This window comes from Aspergillus costaricaensis (genome assembly GCF_003184835.1).
Source record: "Aspergillus costaricaensis CBS 115574 unplaced genomic scaffold BO79scaffold_29, whole genome shotgun sequence".
NCBI classification, from domain to species: domain Eukaryota; kingdom Fungi; phylum Ascomycota; class Eurotiomycetes; order Eurotiales; family Aspergillaceae; genus Aspergillus; species Aspergillus costaricensis.
The window spans coordinates 424,694-446,523 of record NW_020291829.1 but is presented as its reverse complement, the minus strand read 5'-3'; the positions used below and the strand labels follow the sequence as shown (position 1 = coordinate 446,523).

General features: G+C 52.5%; 10 protein-coding genes across 10 annotated transcripts; 5 read left to right on the top strand and 5 right to left on the bottom strand.

The window, feature by feature from the left end:
- Window positions 1–1,760: 1,760 nt before the first annotated feature.
- Window positions 1,761–3,156, top strand: grpE (mitochondrial nucleotide exchange factor MGE1). Its single transcript, XM_025682863.1, has 3 exons — window positions 1,761–2,086; window positions 2,184–2,612; window positions 2,672–3,156. The coding sequence occupies exons 1-3, from the start codon at window positions 1,823–1,825 to the stop codon at window positions 2,699–2,701; spliced, it is 723 nt and encodes a 240-aa protein (XP_025536721.1). The 5' UTR covers window positions 1,761–1,822; the 3' UTR covers window positions 2,702–3,156.
- Window positions 3,157–3,485: 329 nt separating this feature from the next.
- BO79DRAFT_231230 (putative phenylalanyl-tRNA synthetase alpha subunit) lies at window positions 3,486–6,988 on the top strand (the record flags this gene model as incomplete). Its single annotated transcript, XM_025684145.1, has 6 exons — window positions 3,486–3,552; window positions 3,688–5,000; window positions 5,814–5,940; window positions 6,011–6,015; window positions 6,148–6,234; window positions 6,305–6,988. The coding sequence occupies 6 exons, from the start codon at window positions 3,486–3,488 to the stop codon at window positions 6,986–6,988; spliced, it is 2,283 nt and encodes a 760-aa protein (XP_025536720.1).
- Window positions 6,989–8,406: 1,418 nt separating this feature from the next.
- Window positions 8,407–9,089, bottom strand: BO79DRAFT_258026 (cytochrome c oxidase subunit VIb; the record flags this gene model as incomplete). The annotated part of the gene is made up of 5 exons (XM_025686279.1): window positions 8,407–8,441; window positions 8,513–8,576; window positions 8,649–8,730; window positions 8,818–8,848; window positions 9,023–9,089. The coding sequence occupies 5 exons, from the start codon at window positions 9,087–9,089 to the stop codon at window positions 8,407–8,409; spliced, it is 279 nt and encodes a 92-aa protein (XP_025536719.1).
- Window positions 9,090–9,494: 405 nt separating this feature from the next.
- BO79DRAFT_155160 (uncharacterized protein) lies at window positions 9,495–10,136 on the top strand (the record flags this gene model as incomplete). Its single annotated transcript, XM_025678772.1, has 5 exons — window positions 9,495–9,554; window positions 9,638–9,672; window positions 9,751–9,813; window positions 9,891–9,903; window positions 9,954–10,136. The coding sequence occupies 5 exons, from the start codon at window positions 9,495–9,497 to the stop codon at window positions 10,134–10,136; spliced, it is 354 nt and encodes a 117-aa protein (XP_025536718.1).
- BO79DRAFT_210702 (RNA-binding protein) lies at window positions 10,008–11,018 on the bottom strand. The gene is made up of 2 exons (XM_025682862.1): window positions 10,622–11,018; window positions 10,008–10,560 (listed from the first exon to the last, which is right to left on the bottom strand). Exons 1-2 carry the CDS (start codon window positions 10,940–10,942, stop codon window positions 10,423–10,425), a joined length of 459 nt encoding a protein of 152 aa, XP_025536717.1. The 5' UTR covers window positions 10,943–11,018; the 3' UTR covers window positions 10,008–10,422.
- A 195-nt stretch (window positions 11,019–11,213) lies between these two features.
- Window positions 11,214–15,797, top strand: sec31 (putative protein transport protein (SEC31)). Its single transcript, XM_025681497.1, has 7 exons — window positions 11,214–11,629; window positions 11,705–11,821; window positions 11,879–11,984; window positions 12,037–12,270; window positions 12,326–15,128; window positions 15,182–15,480; window positions 15,536–15,797. The coding sequence occupies exons 1-7, from the start codon at window positions 11,421–11,423 to the stop codon at window positions 15,578–15,580; spliced, it is 3,813 nt and encodes a 1,270-aa protein (XP_025536716.1). The 5' UTR covers window positions 11,214–11,420; the 3' UTR covers window positions 15,581–15,797.
- Window positions 15,798–15,825: 28 nt separating this feature from the next.
- BO79DRAFT_247352 (peroxisomal membrane protein PEX14) lies at window positions 15,826–17,380 on the bottom strand (the record flags this gene model as incomplete). The annotated part of the gene is made up of 3 exons (XM_025685638.1): window positions 16,054–17,380; window positions 15,953–15,956; window positions 15,826–15,858 (listed from the first exon to the last, which is right to left on the bottom strand). The coding sequence occupies exons 1-3, from the start codon at window positions 17,325–17,327 to the stop codon at window positions 15,826–15,828; spliced, it is 1,311 nt and encodes a 436-aa protein (XP_025536715.1). The 5' UTR covers window positions 17,328–17,380.
- Window positions 17,381–18,426: 1,046 nt separating this feature from the next.
- On the bottom strand, window positions 18,427–19,111 carry BO79DRAFT_41434 (uncharacterized protein). Its single transcript, XM_025689220.1, has one exon. It carries the CDS (start codon window positions 18,938–18,940, stop codon window positions 18,542–18,544), a length of 399 nt encoding a protein of 132 aa, XP_025536714.1. The 5' UTR covers window positions 18,941–19,111; the 3' UTR covers window positions 18,427–18,541.
- A 170-nt stretch (window positions 19,112–19,281) lies between these two features.
- On the top strand, window positions 19,282–20,584 carry BO79DRAFT_258021 (PAPA-1-like domain-containing protein; the record flags this gene model as incomplete). The annotated part of the gene is made up of 3 exons (XM_025686278.1): window positions 19,282–20,086; window positions 20,144–20,250; window positions 20,333–20,584. 3 exons carry the CDS (start codon window positions 19,282–19,284, stop codon window positions 20,582–20,584), a joined length of 1,164 nt encoding a protein of 387 aa, XP_025536713.1.
- Window positions 20,585–20,884: 300 nt separating this feature from the next.
- Window positions 20,885–21,551, bottom strand: BO79DRAFT_210699 (uncharacterized protein). Its single transcript, XM_025682861.1, has 3 exons — window positions 21,441–21,551; window positions 21,294–21,351; window positions 20,885–21,224 (listed from the first exon to the last, which is right to left on the bottom strand). The coding sequence occupies exons 1-3, from the start codon at window positions 21,493–21,495 to the stop codon at window positions 21,104–21,106; spliced, it is 234 nt and encodes a 77-aa protein (XP_025536712.1). The 5' UTR covers window positions 21,496–21,551; the 3' UTR covers window positions 20,885–21,103.
- Between the last annotated feature and the right edge of the window lie 279 nt (window positions 21,552–21,830).

The following is a 21,830-nucleotide window of genomic DNA, read 5'->3' as shown; positions in this document are numbered from 1 at the left end:
TCTGTCATGCTATGTCACATGTACGATGTCCCATGAGTCGTGGCCTTGCTCGTGCTACTTACTCCCCCTGGAACGGCCTTCGTGTCATCTAGCTTGGATGTCATATGTTGGCTTCCTGCGAGGCTCATAGTGCCTTGAGACCGTTGGATCTCTCTGCTCAGCTTATCTCATTTACAGTCTCAGTCCTCTTCTCCGGAGTCAGATTCTGTCTGCCTGGAAGTCTGTGGGTAACACTGCATGAACCGATCTAGCTAAGCCCTGAGCTCTGACCACATCCCGTTCTCTGGCATAGCCACTCACTGTCCCGGTGTCCCCGGCATGCAATGCAACCGCTCCCTAGAGACTAATCTGCAGCCATGTCGCACACTGCCATTCTCATGGCAATGATACATTGGCCAGCCGAACGTAGATGGCACTATGGCGGCTTTCACGGGCATGGCGCCTTGTATGTAGCCTCTAGCAAGGCTATTACTCCGCCAAATGTGCTGTTGCATGACCGTCCTTCCGCAGGTTCATACGATCACAACAAGGCTTCTTCTGAGCCCTCGACTGGCAGATGCACATGAACTCCTGATGAGATTGAAGCTAGGTAGATGAGCCGCGCTCTGCACTAATGTTGGCGGCTGCGCTTACAACAACGTAGGCAAACGCATTACACAAGTATATTCCAGCCAACATCACTGGTTGAATACGAACTATGGAGTTTGGGGGCCATCTGTAGAAGCTCCTAACTAATGCATCCCTTTTCATTGCTTTTGCTGATTTTGTGGGCTCATATCGGATCCATCCTTGGCGTTAGGGCGCAGTTACCGAGTGATCCTTCACCGACAGTCATTCAGACACATGATGATATTCATGTGCGCTGTCATGATGCTTGATCAAAGCCTCGATGTCTCCTGCTAGGCAATAGTGGGCTCGGGGATCATCCTCGTCTACTGAGCTTGGTTTTTGTCGCTTTACAAATTCTCCAACCACTTTCACACCGTCGACCATAGTTTTCCGTCTGTCTGGAAACATGTGCAGACGTTTTTTGCAAACAGCAGTCGAGTCCTGGGGGGATGCCCATGAGAGTCTGGCGCAATCGATTTGTGCCATTGGAGACAACTATCATGCCATTCGATGAGGTCCCTCCGGCCTACACCCAGTCTAGATATCCCTCTCAATGGCATTGTTCCTTGTAAGCCTTAGGTAGTGATGTCCATACTAAAAGTCATAGGTGCTAATAGCAAAATGATCGTCTCATGGAAGGTGGTTTCACCCGGTCACTGGTGCACATGTCAGTCGCCATCAATGTATGGCTTAGACATCAATTTTCTCGTCTCGGCACTACTGTAGTCATAGCACACTACTGGAAGAAGCCAATAGTCTAACTAAGATCTTCAATGAATCATGTTCCTCCCGTAAAGCACAGATTGTTCACCGGTGATGACCGACTTCGCACTTTGATTGTTTTGGCAGTATACTCACCGCCATGATTGCCGCTTTTATACATGGAAGAAAGCATACTATGTTCCATGCGCCATAGTCGACACAGATAGAAATAATGCATATAGACAGCAGCTTGATACTTATGGTAAGTAGACAGACAGGCTTGAGGAAGATGAGAATTGTATTGAATGTCAGCTAGAGCCTTGCAATGCTTAGTTAAAGACAGCACGCGATCATCCGGCCCGAGGTTTCTCCCGGTGAAGGCGGTCAGATCAAGCCGCCGAAAGTTCTGCTTTCCAACGATATCGCCGATTTTGTTCAACCTCTCGCGCCTCCAACCTTCATCATACTCTATTATTCACCGTCACCATCTTTCACTTCCTCTCCTTCCAAAATGTTCCAGAGAACCTTCCTCAGACAGGCCCAGCGGTCCCTCCGCTCTGTGCGCCCTACCTCCATCAACACCTCCGCTCTCCGTCGCACGCCGCAGCTCCCCCAGGCTGTCCGCCCAATTGCTCCTCAGTCGGCCTACCGGTTCTACTCTACTGAGAACAAGGCCGAGAATGGCGAGAAGAAGGAGGGTGAATCTGCCCAGGAGGCTGAGGACCCCGTCCGCAAGGAGCTTGAAGAGAAGAAGAAGGAGGTCGTTGAGCTGAAGGTAAAGCTCCCCTTCCAACACGAGCGCCCGGCTCAATTTTTGCTACGCCTTCCACAGTCGTAAATGGTACCTTGCAGATCTCTAACTCTTTCATTAGGACAAGCTGCTCCGCTCGAAGGCCGACTTCCTCAACCTGCAGGAGCGCACCAAGCGTGACATGGAGAACTCTCGCAACTTCGCTATCCAGCGCTTTGCTGGCGACCTCCTCGAGTCCATTGACAACTTTGACCGCGCCCTCCTTGCTGTTCCCAAGGACAAGCTCGATGCTCCCCAGACTGATGCCAACAAGGACCTGTTGGAGCTCGTTTCCGGTCTGAAGATGACTCAGAACATCCTTCTGAACACCCTGAAGAAGCACGGTCTTGAGCGCTTTGACCCCAGCGAGCCCACTGAGGATGGCAAGACCCAGAAGTTCGACCCCAACCTCCACGAGGCTACCTTCATGGCCAAGGTTGAGGGCAAGGAGGATGGTGACATCATGTACACCCAGAGCACCGGATTCCGCCTCAACGGCCGCGTTCTTCGCGTAAGTGATTGTTCTATAGCATGTATACGTGGTCAACCATGCTAACTTGTTTACTATAGGCTGCCAAGGTCGGTGTCGTCAAGAACTAGACGTCTCGCCAACACTCTTAACCATTATCTCTCCCTTTCCGCCTCCCTGTCTTATCTTCTTGTTGTATAATATACCAAATACGTCTTCGCTATGATGGGGATCGACTTATGTTAATCCGACAGGCTGGAACATCTGGAATTGTTCCAGGTCTCTGTTGCTTTGTCCATGAACGCATGTGTGTATGATACACCTTACCTGTGTTGTGTGGTCTTGGTGCTTTTATATCTTTTCTGTTACTTGGCGTTGTTTCTGAACTCTCTCCTCCTATTTTGTATATTATATCCCTGGCTGGTGTCTTTGTTCCTTTACTTCTCTCATGGAAAAAGTGGGATTGTGTTGTTGGGATTGGCATTGGCACGGATGTGGATGACATTTGCATGGCATTGGATCATGTTTATTTTTATTGCATCACTTTGCTTGCCCGGTAGGCAATGCAAGGTGTTTTGATCTAAACGACTAATAGAAAGTCTCTTGATCAAGACGATTGATGAATTTACAGTGTGCATCTCAGTAACAACCCGCGTAAGGCATGTATCTGCAGACCGCATTGTTCTCGTGCAATTCACAAGAATAATGACTCAATACCTCAGAAATATCTATCGAGAATATCTTTTTTCCTGCCATATCCTCGTAATTGAAATGGTGAGTTGCAGGTGCGCATCTCCCTCGGTGGCTCATTTTCCCGGCCCGATGTGTTTTGTAGACTCGGAGCTCTCAAACGCCGCAACCAGCAGTTGACTGCCCTCGGCGTCAGTCATTAATTAACTCACACAGCACTCCGAGATGCGTCTCTTTGCCACTGGGAGGGCTCTGCGCGCAAGCAGTGCCCGGTGGGCAATTGCTCCCTCACGTCGGAGCCTACGCATCCCACTCTCGCAGTTCTCGGAGCCCTTTGCCGTGAAGCGGAGAGATTGGAGTTCGACGGCAATCCGCCGAACAAACGAGAATGCAGATGGCAATCAAAAGCCCTCCCTCCGGCCTTCAGTACCGCAATCCTTGACTATCGAAGGTCAATCCTACCGCACAGATCAGTGGACGAATACTCCGGATACGATTCTCTCCCACATCGGCCGCCGCCTATATCTCGACGAGAACCACCCTCTAGCGATTACGCGCCAACTGATCGAGAGCCAGTTCCCTGGCCCGGCATACGGAAACTACACCGAGAAGAACCCTGTTGTGTCGACGGCGCAGAACTTTGATGTCCTGGGCTTTCCCTTGGATCACCCCGGTCGGAGTCGCACGGACACTTACTACATCAACGACAAGACGGTCTTGCGGACACACACCAGTGCCCATCAGCAGGCATACTTTCAGCAAATCAATCGCAATGAGAACACCCGTCCGGAGGAAGTTGGCTATACTGTCGTCGCTGATGTGTATCGGAGAGATGCGATCGATCGCAGTCACTACCCGATCTTCCATCAGATGGAAGGCGCTATGCTTTGGAAGCGTCCGGATAATGAGCCCTTGAAGCATGCTAGTCAGACTGCCGCTACGATCATTGAGGATGTCAAGAAGATCCCTGCTCATGACGTCGAGGTCGAGGACCCAAACCCTACGATCCACGCCCAGAGGAACCCCCTACAGGCGGAATATCATAGCGAGGAGGAAGTTGAGGCCATCGCGGCACATCTCAAGCGGTCCCTGGAGCGCATGGTCATCAAGATCTTTACCGAGGCCAGCAAAGCTGCTGCCGGTAGCAGTGAGCAGCCAGAACCCCTGAAGGTCCGCTGGGTGGAGGCATACTTCCCATTTACCAGCCCGTCCTGGGAGTTGGAGGTATTCTGGCAGGGTGACTGGCTCGAGGTCCTTGGTTGTGGTGTTATCAAACAGGAGCTGCTGAACAACTCGGATGTGCCCAACCGTGTCGGATGGGCCTTCGGTATCGGTTTGGAGCGTATTGCTATGCTTCTGTTCAACATCCCGGATATCCGCCTGTTCTGGTCGCGTGACGAGCGATTCCTTTCCCAGTTCCGCGCGGGTGAGATCACTCGCTTCGAACCATTTTCCAAGCACCCCGCCTGTTACAAGGATGTCGCCTTCTGGCTGCCCTCTGCGTCTGTCAGCGGTGGCAGTGCGGCGGGCGGAGCTGCGCCCGTGCACGAGAACGACATCATGGAGATCGTCCGCGGCGAGGCAGGAGATCTGGTGGAAGACGTCCAGCTGATTGACGAATTTACCCACCCCAAGACACACCGGAAGAGCATGTGCTACCGTATCAATTACCGGAGTCTGGAGCGCACCTTGACGAATGAAGAAACAAATGACCTACATGAGAAGGTCCGCCAAAAGCTTGTGGGCTTGCTGGGAGTCGAGCTCCGCTGATGGCAGCGAGTATTATTCTAAATGCTCGCGATGTACTAAATGCCAAATTACAGTTGGCGAGTCGAGTCTATATGTACAACAACTGTGTATTACCATGTTCAGCTGAAATCACCTATCCTCCAACTTTAACTAACCGGACGTTGGGCTAGGGAAGATCTAGCCGCGGCTGCTTTCATGTACCTTAATCTAGTCTACGGCATGGGACGTATGCAGCGTGACGTAGTGGCGATCCAAGCAGGGCCTATACCTTGTAGTAGAGTAGGACTGTCGAGACCAGCTGAGAAGCTGCTAAACAGCTATGGCATAGTATGCTGCTTATTCCCCGGTCTTCGGAGGTAATTTAAGCACCGAGTGCATCAGCAGAGTTACCCCAAGCGAGGCTATCTCATTAGAGGCGCCCCGCGGGTATCGAAGGACACAGAGAAAGGCTACTTGAAATACGCGCATTACCGAGGATTACCGCTCGGCCTCCGTCTAGCCGCCGGATACCGAGACGTTGATTGGCCAGCGCGGTCCCAGACCGGTTAGTGCAGCCGAAAAGCAGGGTTTCGGAGACTTGATCTATGGCCGGCGCCGCCGATTTCTTACCAGCGTATTACTCACTTTACTGCGTCAGACTCGACTTTATTATCATCGTTGCCTTCATTCCATCTCTCGTTCAAACTACGAAATCTCCCCTCCTCCCCCCCCCTCTCCACTTCCCCCCCCTCTCCTCTCTCTGTCTCCCTCCCCGGGATTACTCTTCCCTCCGCTGAAATGTCTACCATGGCCAGCGGCGCGAAGTTGGAGGCGTCGCATCCTCCCAAGGCGGCGAATGCTCCAGCCCCTGCAAAAAAAGTTCATTATCCTTTCTGGTTCGGTGGTTCAGCATCATGCTTTGCGGCTGCCGTTACTCACCCTCTGGATCTCGGTAAGCTCTAATTTAGCCAACACCAGAAAAAAAAGTATGTGCTGGAATTGAAGCTAATCTTCGTCTATAGTGAAGGTAATTTATGCCTCCTGGACTTCTTATAGGAACTCTTGATTTATCCCCCTTCGCGTGCTTATTTCTATACTTCGTTGTCTCACCGGAACGCTGATCGATGTGCGTTTTAAAAATTTATAGGTCCGCCTGCAGACCCGCGGGCCTGGCGCCCCCTCGACTATGGTCGGCACATTCGTGCATGTGTTCAAGAATGACGGATTCTTCGGTCTTTACAGCGGGGTATGTAGTATCCACCAACCCTTCAGATCATAGCGATTGTACTACATGATGCTAATGTCACTTCTTGTAGTTGTCCGCCGCCATTCTGCGCCAACTGACCTACTCCACCACACGATTCGGTATCTACGAGGAACTCAAAAACCACTTTACCTCCCCCGACTCGCCTCCTGGCCTCTTCACCCTGATCGGTATGGCCTCTGCCTCCGGCTTCATCGGTGGCATGGCTGGTAACCCCGCCGACGTTCTGAACGTGCGCATGCAATCCGACGCTGCTCTCCCTCCCGCTCAACGCCGTAACTACCGCAATGCGATTCACGGATTGGTGACGATGACGCGCACCGAAGGTCCCGCCAGCTTGTTCCGCGGTGTGTGGCCGAACTCGACCCGTGCTGTTCTCATGACAACGTCGCAATTGGCCTCGTACGATACCTTCAAGCGCTTGTGTCTCGAGAAGCTCGGCATGTCTGATAACATGGGAACGCATTTCACTGCCTCCTTCATGGCTGGATTTGTGGCTACCACTGTCTGCAGCCCTGTCGATGTGATCAAGACTCGTGTCATGAGCGCTTCTCCGGCTGAAGGCCGCAGTCAGAGCATCGTTGGACTGCTCCGTGATATCACTAGAAAGGAGGGCCTCGCATGGGCTTTCCGTGGTTGGGTGCCGAGCTTCATTCGTCTCGGTCCTCACACCATTGCCACATTCATCTTCCTTGAAGAGCACAAGAAGCTCTATCGCTTGTTGAAGGGGCTTTGAATTCCCTGAACAGGTTTGACGTATAGATTTGCTTCATTCTGATTTGTCTTTTCTCTTTTTTTCCAGGCACATATCTGCGATATCCGTCCATATGCTGTGTTTTCTTGGGATAGATGGTCTTTTGCTTTTTACTTTGTTATAAACTTTTCTTTCTTGATCTCTCATTGGCGAAGCATTACCGGGAGGACAAAAGTCTTGCGCATTTATTTTGTGTTCATACCCTTGTATATATCTTATAGATTACATTTCCTTTACCTTTACTGTTGTCTCTCATTTCTTTTCTTCTCTCTGATCTTTTACATTTGACTTCTCCATTGTCACTTCGAGCAGGCTGGCTAAAGTGACTTCTGTCCTCCAGTTTCTTCTCAACGCTTCGCCTACATCTCACCTCTCTCTCTCTATCTGTATCTGTCCATTTTTCTGAAACTAACTAATATGGGACAGCACGTACCTCGGAGGCATATATGTCTCCTCTTGCGACATTTGATAAACAAGACTTAGACGTCCTGGAACATGAGACCTCCAGCCATTGTGATTGACATCAGGTTCTGAAAGCCATCTATCACCAACTAACGTTCATAATTCTATACTATGTCTCGGTGAGAAAGTGCTTTTTGCTATAACCTACAGTTCATACAACATGTATTCTTTGCAGTTTAGATTAGATCAGAATGAAATGCCATATCCTTCAGACTCATATACTTACAGTATTGCATCCTCTTCCCTCAAGTCCAACTGTTGACACGATTGTGGCTTATCCCCTTTTAAAAATGTACACTGCCACCGTACTAGTAGTACGTAGTATTTTGACTATATCATCATTGTTCGTTGTATTGGTTGTATAACTAGCAGTGAACAGCAGTGAGGTTGTCTTCATAGTAATTAGTAGTTGCTTCGCAATGTACATAGTGATGTAAGCAGATGCATAACTGGGATAATCAGACATCAGTTACTTGGTATTTGTTGTGAAAGATTTGTTTTTGGGGTTGGTGATTGGTTGGTTGATCGGATATCGTATGATCTTACGACGGTGTTGTTGGTGGTAAGCAGAGTAGTTATCATTCAATACTTTTCAAGCTTTTTAGGTATTGTTGAGGTGAGTGACATGTACATTTATCTGGCTGCCTAGTATTTGATATCAATATCAGGATAATAGGTGGAACAGGACAGATTCATAAGAAAATTATTGGCTACGAGCTTATGCTGAGCTTTATGGGCGCGGTTTGTTTGACACATCATTCCAACTACGCGAGTCTATATACACTCGTCTTCCAACCCAGCCGAATTGAGTCTGGGGAGGGTCTCAGAGCTAACAATTCTCGCTGGATCCAACTTATAGGGTAGAGTACATGTTGACAAGACACACGAAAAACAACTTTGAACTTTCAATTAACGTTGAACAAAGTAGTTAACTGCGTCTACCGGTCGAGACGAGCGGGGAAGTTACCAGCCTCTGTAAGTTTCTTCGTTAGTATGCTGCTGTTTGATATGAAAGATATAGGGTCATATAATGGGACTACATACCGCGCTGGCCGTCCCATCTGTCAGTCCAGGCCTTGGGGCAGAGAGAGCGGAAGGCGTGGTAGAACTGTTTTCGGTTCAATGGTGGTTAGGATTGGATTCGTTTGGGTGTGGAATGGGGAAGCAGTAGCTAGCTAACCTGGCGGCATGGGCGGAAGTCCTCGCCCTTGGCGGTGACACACTTGTGGTAGTCGACGTAGTTCTGCCAGCAGTGCTTGGTCCTGTGAGTGTAGAGAAAAGATGTGTGGTTAGTTATTGCAGTTCGTATTGGGGCAGATTGAGCGGAGAGGTGTGCGAAAATCACGTACTGGTTCTGCTGGGGGAAACGAGCGTCATAGCCTATTCATCACCTCATATGTCAGCCCACAAAACTACCTCGATCGCGACGACAGCGACGGCGCCGCGAATGCTCGAAAACCTATCCTAGACGTACCAGCTGTGAAATGATTAGCAATTGACCTTAGTTACGGGACGAATTGGACCCATTGGAGGGTTGGGAGAGGGAAAGCTCACCAGTCACGAACTTGAAGGGCTTGGTCTCGACGGGCTCATCGGGGTCAACTTCAGGAATGGCACCCATTGTGATAGATTGAAGGTGTAGTAACCTTAAATAGGAAACTTGGGGTGTTGATTGGAGGGGGGTGGGATGAGCGGAGGGAGGAGGGGAGGAGGTCTGGAGAAACCGAGAAAGAGAGGAGGTTCTGCGGCCGGTGGAGTGGAATGACCCGTGAAGCCGTGAAGCCGGAAGTTCACGTTTGACCGCCTCAGGCGCCAAACTAGAGGTTACTAGCGAGCCACTCATGCGCCCAGGTTTCCTAAACACCCGAACCACCACCGTGACTTCCTACCGCCTTACCTAAGTGGTGCAACCTCCCCTTCCATCAAGCTCAGACTTCCGTCACCACTTCCCGATCTTGCCATCCCACCACTTAAGTCGTTCTGATACTCAACCTCAACCACCTCGGTTGCTTAAAGCCCATTCGCCATGTTCCCTACTCGTGTTCTGCGCATGCAGGCCTCCCGGCCTTTCGCTTTTCCTGCTCCTGTGAGTTGGCCCTCGGTCCCCCGTGTTGGCGTGGATGTTGGGGAAAAATTACGTTTGGCAGGGTGGCTAACAAGTGGCTACAGAAGGAAAACCACAGCGGTATGGGGTTCCCTCCCCGGTTTGCGCATAGGACCGATACTTGAATGATGGAATTGTGTTGTTGGGGGTGGGAATTGGACTAACGCCTGGCTTCTAGCCCACACTATCTCTCAGCGTCTGCGCACTCTGAAGAGAGTCCCCCCGGAGTTGATCCCTCTCGGTACGTCGCGGTCTGAATGATTAACACCTTGCCATTGGTTTACAGCAGCGCTAACGATTGTTTCTTGAATCCTACAGGTCTGGTCCTTGGGTATGTTTATTTCCTGATATCCTATGGCTTCTACATGACATGCCGTGAAGTCTAATCCCGACCGCCTCCCACCTCCCTTCCTCTCCCACTCCGCAGTCTTCATCTGCCCTCCACTGACCCAGTTCCATCGCAGTGTCGCCGTCGGTGCTGCCATCTACTCCAGCACCCGCAAGCTCATGACCGACAAGACCCTCCGTCTGTACCGCAACAGCCCCGAGGACCGCGAGCACTAAGAATGTACCATCACATTTGATTTCAAATTGCAATGGGCGATTCTTTGTTTGATTTTTCGGCGATCTGTATCATTCACGGGGTAGTCGGGCCTTGTCGCGCGGCCAGAGTTAAGAATGGAATGCTCGAAAATTCTCAGGCTCAGGGTTGGAGCGCGTGTAAATAGTACGGCTTTAAACGAAGGGTTCCTGATGGTGTAATATCGCAATATTACTGTCGCCCGCTTCTTGGCTTCTCTTTTTCTTCGTTTCGCCAGTTGCCCCTGGCGTGAGTGGATTATCGTAGAGCTCATTCCGGCTTGGGTCCGGCCACGTCCAGTTCCTCGAGTCCTTGCATGGGATCTTGACGTTCGGCTCCGTCGGTCTCGCCTCCCTCGGCAGCCAATTTGTCTTCCTCATCGACGGCATATTTGGCCAAGTACCCCTCCTATTGTTTCATACGTAATTAGCAAATGATCTGTAATGACAAGGTGAACGTCACAGCGTACCTGTTCCCAGATAGCCGTCTTGCTGCCGAGTCCTTCGTTGCTGTCCTTCTGCGGCTTAGCAGCAGCAACCTTGATTGTCCGGCCATATAGTTCGCTTCCATCCATGTTGTCGATCGCCTCTTTCGCATCTTCGGGCAGATCAAACTCCACATATCCAAACCCGCGGTGGAGCTCGTTGGAGTTCGGGAGATCGGGTTTGGGGAGCGTAATATCAACCACTTCACCAAAGGGAACGAATGCCTCGGCCAGCGTCTGCATCGTCACGGCCTGGTCAAGACCCCCCACGTAGACGGTACATTTTAGACGTGCTTTCTCGCTCATGGTCGGTCGTAGCAAGCTTCCCAAATGGGCTAGGATGGAATTCGTCACTGAAAGGAGGGGGAGAGAAAGAGCGACCGCGTCGGGGCCTTTTCACTTAATGCCTAGGCAAAGCTCTAGACTTTGGGACGGAGCAACCTGATATCACGTGGTGCCCCCGGGGCGGGTGTTTTGGCGAGGGCCCAAAGCGGTTTAGGGGCCATCAGCCCCCCCGAGCGCCCTCCAGGAGGACACTTGGTTGATTGCAGTGACGCCCTCGATCGCATACTTGGCAACTCACCGTACATGCACCCCTCGGTTCTTCTATAGAGAGGGGAGGTTTCTTTCTTAGGTTGTTTCTCTGCTCGTTTTTCTGGTTCTCCCGCTCCTGGTGTTGCTTCTCGTCTATGACCTTTAGTGCCAGACCCTCCTAATCCGTGTCTGGTCCTAACTCTCCTAATCTATACCCTTTCCTTTTCCCGCCGCTCCTTTACATCTCACCATGGTGCGTCTGAGGGAAATTCCCCGGACGGCCACTTTCGCCTGGTCCCCCGGGGCTGCGTCGCCTCTGATCGCTACCGGTACTCGGGCCGGTGCTGTTGACGTCGACTTCTCCAATCAGACATGTCTGGAGCTCTGGGATCTGGCACTCAGCCGTCATGAGACCGGCGGAGAGCTACAGCCGGTAGCTAAGATTGATACGGACTCCGGGTAAATAATCCTTGCGTCTACCCTGCAATTTGCCGTGTAAGGGAAGCCGACGTGCTGACTATATCGCTCCGATAGCTTCAATGACCTAGCGTGGACGGAATCCGAAGACAACTCGCGGGGTGTGATAGCCGGTGCTCTGGAGAACGGCTCGTTGGATTTGTGGGATGCCGATAAGCTGCTTAATGGTTCCGAGTGAGTTGGCGGGTGTGCTCTATGTTGGGACTGTACAATTGGCTGACGGTTCAAAAGTGATGCTGTGATCTCGAGAACTTCCAAACACTCAGGGGCTATCAAGGCTCTCCAGTTCAACCCCAAACACTCGAACTTGCTGGCAACCGGTGGTGCAAAGGGCGAGGTAGGCTACATGATGGAGAGGTGTCTAGACAGTGAGGCTTATGATTGGACAGCTCTACATTTCCGACCTGAACAATGTCGCGAACCCATACCGACTCGGAGGCACGGCGGCCCGCGCGGACGACATCGAATGCTTGGACTGGAACAAGAAGGTTGCACACATCCTGGTCACTGGTAGCAGTGCAGGCTTTGTTACTGTGTGGGATGTCAAGACAAAGAAGGAGAGCTTGACTCTCAACAACATGGGCCGAAAGGCAGTTAGTGCTGTGGCCTGGGACCCGGAGAAGGTGAGGCGTTCAGGAACACCCCTTATGTTTCCTAATTTTCGCTAACGCAGCGCAGCCTACGAAACTTGTCACTGCGACCCCTCTCGAGTCCGATCCTCTGATCTGTGTCTGGGATCTCCGTAACTCGCACGCTCCAGAGAGGACTCTCCGCGGCCATGAGTCCGGTGTGTTGTCGCTCTCCTGGTGTGCCCAGGACCCCGATCTGCTCCTCTCCTCCGGAAAAGATAACCGTACGATGTGCTGGAACCCGCAAACCGGCCACGCATATGGCGAATTCCCCGTCGTCACCAACTGGACCTTCCAGACCCGCTGGAACCCGCACAACCCCAACTTCTTCGCTACCGCATCGTTCGATGGAAAGATCTCCATCCAGACCATTCAGAACACTAGCACCGAAACCGCACAGGCCATCGCCGATCAGAATCAGGCTCTGGATGGCGAGGACTTCTTTGCCAAGGCACAGACTCAACCTCAGGTCTCGAGCTTCTCGTTGCCGAAGCCTCCCAAGTGGCTCGAGAGGCCCTGCAGCGCCACCTTCGGCTTTGGTGGCAGGGTCGTCTCGGTCAACCTGGTTGAGAAGGGACAGCGTGCATCCAAGATTAAGATCACTCCGTTTGAGGTTGATGAAGCTGTTGGGAAGTCGACTGAGACCTTCGAGACCGCTCTCAAGGAAGGTGATCTGCGCAGCATCTGCGAAAGCAGAGCGGCTAACGCTGGCTCCGATGAGGAGAAGGCTGACTGGAAGGTCATTGAAGCCCTGATCTCTAAGGACCCTCGCAAGGGACTGGTAGAATACCTTGGCTTCGCTGACCAAGCAGACGAGGCTGCGGATAGCCTGTCTAAGCTCGGTCTGGATAAGGAAGAGGAAGTCAATGGGGAGGCAACGAAGGAATCCCGCGGGTCGGGAGCCAAGAAGCACAGGCGCCTGCAGTCGATGTTTGATGCCAATCCCGAAGCAGACAGTTTCTTGTCCGACTTGGCTGCCTCCAAGGGAGCCAAGACCAACAATCCCTTTCATATCTTCAACGGTTCGGAGAATGAAGCCGACACGGGCATTACCCGTGCGTTGCTCCTTGGTGACTTTGAGAAGGCTCTTGACGTTGCTCTCAAGGAAGATCGCCTCTCTGATGCCTTCATGATCGCCATCTGCGGCGGTCCCAAGTGCATTGAGAAGGCCCAGGAGCACTACTTCCAGAAGCAGACCAACAGCCCCAACTACGTTCGCCTGCTGGCTTCTATTGTCGGCAAGAACCTCTGGGACGTGGTTTACAACGCTGACCTGTCTAACTGGAAGGAGGTCATGGCGGCTCTCTGCACCTTCGCTGACGAGAAGGATTTCGCTGACCTTTGCGAGGCTCTGGGTGACCGACTGGAGGAAGAACTCCGCAACAACGAGGACAAGGGTATGCGCAAGGATGCTTCCTTCTGTTTCTTGGCCGGTTCCAAGCTAGAGAAGGTCGTTGCAATATGGATTGAGGAGCTGCGTGAGAACGAGCAGAAGGCTATCGAGACCGCCGCTGATGACTCTGCTTTCTCGATTCACGTCCGTGCTTTGCAGGGGCTCATCGAGAAGGTGACCATCTTCCGCCAGGTCACCAAGTTCGAGGACACCGAACGCACCAAGGAGTCGGACTGGAAGCTCAGCACGCTGTACGACAAGTACATCGAGTATGCCGACGTTGTTGCTACACACGGACGCCTGCAGGTTGCGCAGAAGTATCTCGACCTCGTGCCGGAGAAGCACCCCGAGGCTGAGATTGCACGAAACCGTATCAAGTTGGCTACGAGACAGGCAACCCCTCAGAGAACGCAGCCCGCCGCCGCTACTGTGACGAGGGCCGCCCTCAACAAGCCTCTCCCCCAGCCTAACGCATTCCAGCCTCAGAGAGCTTACTCACCGGCTGCGCCAGCTGCTGCTCCCAGCCCCTACGCTCCAGCTGCAGCGGCTGTCAACCCCTACGCTCCTCCGACTGCCGCTGCCAACGCCTATGCTCCCCCAACTGCTGCTGCTGCCAACCCTTATGCTCCGCCTACTGCTTCCGCGCCGGCGCCGCCTGTCAACCCATATGCGCCCCCAGCTGGCGGTAGCAGCTACACCCCTGCAGGATACCAGCCGCCCAAGGCACCTGCTTACGGTGCTCAGCCCCTAGGCGGTGGTGTACCTCCGCCTCCGCGTGCATCCAACCAATCTCCTGCCCCTACCGTCACCACCTACACCACTGCCACGAATCTGCCCGCATGGAACGATCTGCCAGAAGGTTTTGCCAAAGCTCCCACACCTCGCAGGTCCACCCCTGCCGCTGCGACGGTTGCGTCTCCCTTCCCCAACCAGTCCCCCACTCTCACACAGGGACCTCCGCCACCGGCTGGTCAGCGAGCACCCTCAGTTCCCCCTCCGCCAAAGGGCACTGCTCCTCCCCCACGGATGACCTCGCCACCTGCCGTGCAGCCGGCTTCGAGTACGATGCCCCCTCCGCCGGCCAACCCTTACGCTTCCTTGCCCCAGTCTCCTCCCATGGCGTCCACTATGGGAGTCCCAGCATCCATTCCTCGCGGACCCTCTCCATACAACGCGCCGCCTACCATGCCTCCTCCCCCCAACCGGTATGCTCCTAGCCCAGCCGCACAGGCTGCCAGCCCGCAACTGCAGACTCGGGCACCTGTCCCTCCGCCCCCGCAGGCAGCTGCTTCTCCGTATGCCCCTCAACCTCCGGCCGCGGGCCACTATGTCCCGAGCACTCCTCCGCCACACGTGCAGCCCCCGCCGCAACAAGCCCCTCCGCCTCAGGCCGCCCCGGGATCCCGGCCAAGCACGGCTTCCTCGCAGAAGAAGCCCGCACCTGCCCCGCCTAAGTACCGTAAGTGATTCCATACCTCTCTTTTGGTGGCCTCTGTTTCTGACTTTCCATAGCCCCCGGTGACCGTTCCCATATCCCGGCCGACGCCATGCCTGTCTACGAGATCCTCTCCGCAGACATGCAGCGCGTGAAGTCTCGGGCCCCGTCTTCCTTCAAGGCGCAGGTTGATGATGCCGAACGGCGGTTGAACATCCTGTTCGACCACCTCAACAACGAGGACTTGCTCAAGCCCAACACCATTGCGGACATGGCGGAGCTGGCTCGCGCCATCCAGGCGCGCGACTACGAGACCGCCCGGACTATCCACGTCGACATCATGACTAACCGACTGGACGAGTGCGGCAACTGGATGGTGAGTATTTCTACCCTCTTACTGAACTATATCCATACTAATAAGCTACCAACAGGTTGGTGTCAAGCGTCTCATCAGCATGAGCCGGGCCACCCCGTAAATTCGAGTCAAGTTTCAGTTTAAGAGGCTATGACAGGAAAAGGAAGTAAAAAAAGAACGATTATGAGTTGTATGTAAAGGAAAGACGAGTCCTCTTTTATTATGCTTCACTGTACTGCTCATTGTCCGGTCCCGTTTTGCCTTGGTTGGGCTATTTGCGAATTGTTCCTTCAGATGTCAATGTTATTACTATGTTTATTCTATTGTTGGTAGTATTGAAAAGCTGTAGGATCATACCATTAGGTTTCATTCATATGCATTAACCCTGTACGAGGAATACTACGTTATTAGTAGGTATGTGTGTCTGGTACTATAGAACCACGTTTACAGTGCAAGTATGATACGTAATATCTGCAGGGAAACATTGACATACGTTACTATAATATATACAGCATTTATCTATCCAGCCATCCATCCACGATTATATATCAGATACCCCTACTAAGAACCCAACACTGGTATCTCTATCTTTACCTCCCTGCCACACCCCCAATCCTGCCCCCACGACCCGCAGGGAAATTCCTCGCGCTCAACAACGCCCCCTTCACACCTCTAATCTCCGCCCTGAAGTTCGCAATCGCATCCTCCTCGCCCTTGCCCACTCCCGTTGCTGCTCCACTCCCCGAATCCATCCCAGGCGTGCTATACATCCCGTACCCAGAGAGCGGGTTAAACCCAGGCTTACTATAGATCAACCCATCCAGGTAATGATGCAGTTCATTCAAGCGCGTGCGCATCCCACTGTCCAGCGTGCTGGATTCCTTCTCTGTATCGGAGCATTCGCGGAGCTGGGACCGGATACTCTCAAGACGCTTGAGGTGGTCGGTTACTGCTGCGGTGGGGTCTTCTGGTGAGTCCTTGTCGGTGCCTGTCTTGTTGTTGTTGTTGTAGGTTGCGGCGAAGTCTGAGGTAGCTGTTTGGGTGGCGACGTCGCGGTGGAAGAGCTCCGTTGGGTCGGAGGTGATGGACTCGGTGTCGGTGGAGGATGAGTCGTTTTCGGTGTTTGCGGTTTTGTTCTTAAGGCTTTCTGGGATTACGGAGACGTTTTGCTCCAGCTTCTCGTTTAGCTTTTGGAGGTTGCTTGTTGCTGTGGAGGCGAGCTCTTGTCGAGCGCTTGTTAGGTTCGAGAGCATCGGCTTTATCAGGTATTCGCTGGCGCCGTAGAAGCTGGCGCTGAGGCCGGCGGCGCCGTAGAGGGTGTAGAGCACGCTGCGCAGGGTTACGAGTGGGGGTGGTTTGGTGGGCGTGGAGAGGAATTCTGGGTAGGTGATTATGGGGGGGATGTCGCGGGTGGTGGTGGTTTTGGGGGATGTTGGTGATGGGGTGGGTGTGGTGATTGAGGATGATGGCGTGGGTTGGGTGGTTGATGATGCTGAGGCATTGTCTGTTTGTTCTGGTGCTGGTGCTGGTTCGGTGCTGCTGGGAGGAGTGGTGTCCGGGGAAGCGGTCTTCTCTTCTTCCTCGGTTGTATCGCTCGCCTTGGGGGTGGTTGATATGTCTAGGAGGGTGTTGATCTCGTCCTCTCGGAGACCCTTGGATTGCAAGAATGTCACTTTGCGATCGGTGGGAGCGTCGCGAATGGACTCGTCCTCGAGGAATTTGGCTGCTTGTTCGATGAGAGCTGACCGGGAGGTGTCGTCGGAGGTCGGCGATGAGGTAGACTCGGAGTTGTCAGTGTTGGGGTTGGAGGCGCTGTTGGGCTGCTGCCATGAAGGGATTGAGGATGGCTTGGGCTTAGAGTCCGCCATGGTTTGTCTGAGGAGGTGTAATTGAGAAAAGCAGGAATAGGAGAGTGGAAGAGGTAAGTTGAGTGAGGAGATAGCAATGGATAGTAACCATGTGAGGGAAGATAAAGTGAGGAGAGACACTGGGTTGCCCCGACCTCGGCTGTATTGGTGGTATTGTATGGGGGCGGTACGGGCTGTACGACAGGTTACTTCTTGGGGGAGATGTAGTAAGTTTGGATGCGGTTTGGGCCACAAAGGCTAATTCTGGTGAAACTTGAACTCTATGATTACTGGGCAACACACTAGGGGATGTTCTGACAGGTAGAGATACCATTAAACTGCGACGGAAATGAATGTGGCTGCTTACTAGCAACCTATACTTGTTGGTATCACTCTTTGGAGCTACTGGTAGATAGTAGATAGTAGAAAGTAGTATCTCCACCTAAAATATATTATCCGATCTACTATGAAGATAGTTACTAGTATGGGGATTGACAGCATGGGAATTTACAAGAAGACTCTAGTATTTACCAACTAAAAGTGAAAGAGATAAATTTAGATACCACAGAATATACTCAAATAGTTTATTTCAAATGAAGTTATCATATAGTACTATGGCATATAAGCATAAATGTTGCGGTGGTGGACAAACCAAGACGATAGGGAAAAGGCGGCCAAGGATTACCGACCGCCTGGCAGAACCGCCGAAGCGGCCAATTGAAGGAAGAGGCGAAAGTCCGCGGATCTTCAAGGATGATTCTTCCTGCTGAAAAGGAAGCATTTCCATCAAACCGGTTCATTCTCTGCTTTGCTCTGGGTTTGGGTCGCTCGATCAGGTACCGACACATACGTGTACTTCTCTGCCTGCCAGTCCACTCAGAACATCGGCTACTGTTGTCCAAGCCCAGGTCTCACTTGGGGTTGCATTGACGACCACTTACTTTCTACTAGAGAAAGCATCCCATCACCTCTCGGTGAGTCGTCCTCGTATTAGTTGCCTTTGACACACACCCTCGCTGCTTTGCCCTTGTCTCCCTGTCACGTCTCATCTGGTCTGTTCTGGTCTCTTCTGGCCGGGTCTCTATACATTTGTTCAACATCTGCGAAACATCAGAAAACAGAGGATTACACCCCCCCTCTCTTTCCCCCCCCTTCCCCGTTTATTTACATTAATTATCCATCCCCGAGGCCTCATCTATTTCTGCCCGCGCAACCATCGGGAAACCCCTGCTGGGTCAGTTCCAGGGAATAATCCCTAAGTCCGCGTCCGGGTTGCGCCAGATACCGCACCGCCGTTGGATTGACCGCGCCTTTTTTCTTGGACCTAAAACCCATCGGCCCTGAACATCTGCATTCAAAATGCTCCCATTGGCTCCGTCATCATGGTCCATGTCGCGGGGAGATGTCCAAGTGGCGTCCGTCAGAGATGTGATAGGGGTGGATGTCCTGTGCCTTCCCGGAGTGCATGGCTCATCCTGAACACTGGCCCACGTAGTCATTCTTAGCGGTGGATGATGGTAATCTGGCGCTGCTTCTGCCCATCGCGAGGATCCCATCTCTCTTGACCTCCAGATGCGCTCATTCACTCCCCTCCTCACCCTTCCCCCTCTTCCCTGCCTCCGCAATCCCACCATTTGTCCATCCACCGGGACATCCAGGGAAAAAGCGCCAGATAATCCCCCTCATCACTGTTACTCTGTTTGAGTTTACTTCCAAACACATTATCTGGCTTCCCCCATAACACTACCCCTGCTACCCAGTCTTCATCTGTTTCCAACTACCTTTGTTCCATCTTGCTCTACCTCTCTATCTGCCATTCCCCTTTGTTAGCCTGTCGCACAGTTCATCTTATTTGAGCCTGCTTTCATCCCTGCTTGCTCTATCCTCAGATTTGTGCGGCTGGGATTGCATCTCAGTTTTGCACTTTGCGTTCTCTGTCATTGGGAGTTTTGCGGGGATTTCACTAGCAGCCACAATGCTTTTGCGTCGCTCACTACGTTCCCGCTTGGGGCGGGATGACCAGCCGAGCATGGATGCTAACATGAACACCAGATCCACGAGAGCTGCCGCCCGGGCTGCCATCTCCACCCCAGCGGTGACGATTTCACGCGGTGCATCTGACCTACACGGGACTTCTACTCACAAGTCAATCCATTTGACAGTAAAGATGCCGTCCAGTAAACTTCGTGAAGTTACCAGTGGTAGCACCCGAAGTGGTGCATCGACCAGACGTTCGGTCAATGTCTTCACGGAGAATCCCATTGTGACGGGTCCCCGTACCAGCAGACCCAAGAAGAAGCTTGTTGAAGTGGATACAAGCGATGAAGACGACCTGGAAGACCAGGAAGAAGATGAGGTGGACGATGATGAAGATGCGCCAGGTGAAGACGACGATGATGTAGATGCCGATGGCGATTTAGATATGGATGATGCGCCGCCCCAGCCGCCAGTGTCCAAACGACAGGCGAAAGCAGCAGCAGCAGCAGCGCCGAGCGGGAAGGCCGTCAAAAGTGTAGAGGCTAAAGAGATGGAGCTGGACGATGACGACGAGGACGACGACGATGAGGAGCTTTCGGAACTGGAGTCAGACGCTGAAGGCGAGCCAGACGACCAGGACGAAAGTATGATGGCCAATGGTGGTGCCGAGGATCTAGAAGGGGAAGAGGAGGAAGAAGAGGACGATCTGGACAGCGATGACGATACCCCGACCGCCGACCTGAGCAAGATGACCAAACGGCAAAGGGGTAATCTGGGTAACGACTTCCTGCAACTTCCCATGGGTGAGTCTTTACGTCCCGCATGATCATTGGAAGCATCGTGAATCTGACTGAGAGCAGAACCCCAGGTGAAGAAGCACCTGACGGCTGAGGAGCGCGCCATGCGTCGTGCCGAAATGGCTCGTCGTAGAAAGAACCTCAGCGAGAAGCGGAATGAGGAGGAGAAGGTACGTACCATCTAGGGTTCCACAAAGTGCAGCGGGGTGGGAGTTTCTGTACTCAAAGTCGATGCTGATATGAGAATCACAGATGGATACCATCAACAGGCTTCTACGGAAGCAGGCACCCAAGCGCCGAGGACGTATTCCAGCTGCGGAGACAGCCGAAGCAGCTTCTGCGGACCAGGAGGTCGCGGAACCCGAGAAACCCGATCCGACAATGGTGAGGTGGGTAAGTGGCCGCGAAGGCAGTCGAGTAGGCGTGCCGGAGGAATGGCTCGATATACCTGCAGGACGTGTATTTGGTGGCAATGGCTCGGGCAAGCTCGTGCAAGAGGTGTAACAGGCATGGGAAGATGGGCGCATCTGGAGCTGGGCGTTTGAAATAGGTTTCTACTTAGGGAGGGTATAGGCTTCTATAATACTTAGGTCAAGGATGTACATTTACAGAGTGGATCATTTATGTAACTGTGTTCAATTAGTTATTCTGGGTTTTTGCGTAGAGATACCGGACGTTTATTTTCTCTTCAAATGGCTATTTCAGATATTGGCTATAGATGACCGTGAGCTTTAAGTCACATGGACAATGGTGGAAGCCCGTACTATACTTGAGCTGCACATAATCTGCCTGCGTTCTTGATCCCACTGCAGTCCATGTTTTCGGTAGCCTACGCAAGACAAAATGTCCCAGTCATTGCTAACACTTACTGAGAAGTCAGTGCAGGCTCCATTTATGACTTTATCCTCTATTCCATACAGTCATGAACTCGCAAAAGGATCAATGCGGTCATTATTCTGGCTATATATCACCGACCAGCGGCGTCTCAATGTATGCATTTCAAGCGACTTGTTCAGTTGTAAACTAGCTTTTTTGAGCCTCGGGGGCCTTCGCTTCGCTGGGTTGGGTCACCGGCTTGTTCGAATCCTTGTCTGAACTGGGCGTGGGAGTGGGAGCGATCTTTTGGTCTTGCGACGGCGGAATCCTATCGGTGAAGCATTCCAGTCAGCAGGGCATGGCATGCAAACGAGATGACTTGGTAGGTGGGCCTTACTGAGAACCCGTCTTCTCCGACTGCAATTCTCGCAACGCAGGCTGGAAGGTATAGTATCCTGCAGACCCGGAAAACGTAACAATTAGCAAGCTGATGGCAATCACATGCTCATATGAATGAGCGAGTGTGGAAATCCCCAATACTTACCAGTCCAGACACCCATGCCAATGGCCATAAGGGCCGGAATCCAATTGCGACTCATGATGCAGACTATCCAGTGGCTGCTGGAGAAGTTTCAATGTGGGAGATTGAGCTAGCAATGATGCCGTAGCGTTAATTGAAAGAGCTCGCCGGGCCAAGCTCCGGCCGGACCGCCCGCCGGGCAATCGCCAAAATTGCGCCAGGCTATCCGCCGTTTAAGCCCCATCGCGTCCTCCCCACATTTTCGACGCGTCGCATCGACCAGCAACCAACTGCGTCAATTAACCCGCTCAACTTTCACTACGTACCAATCCTGGTGGATCTGGACGCCCCTGGCACGACCCCCGACTGACTGGTCAGATTCTTGTACAATTTTTCATCCGCCTCCGTTCCCAT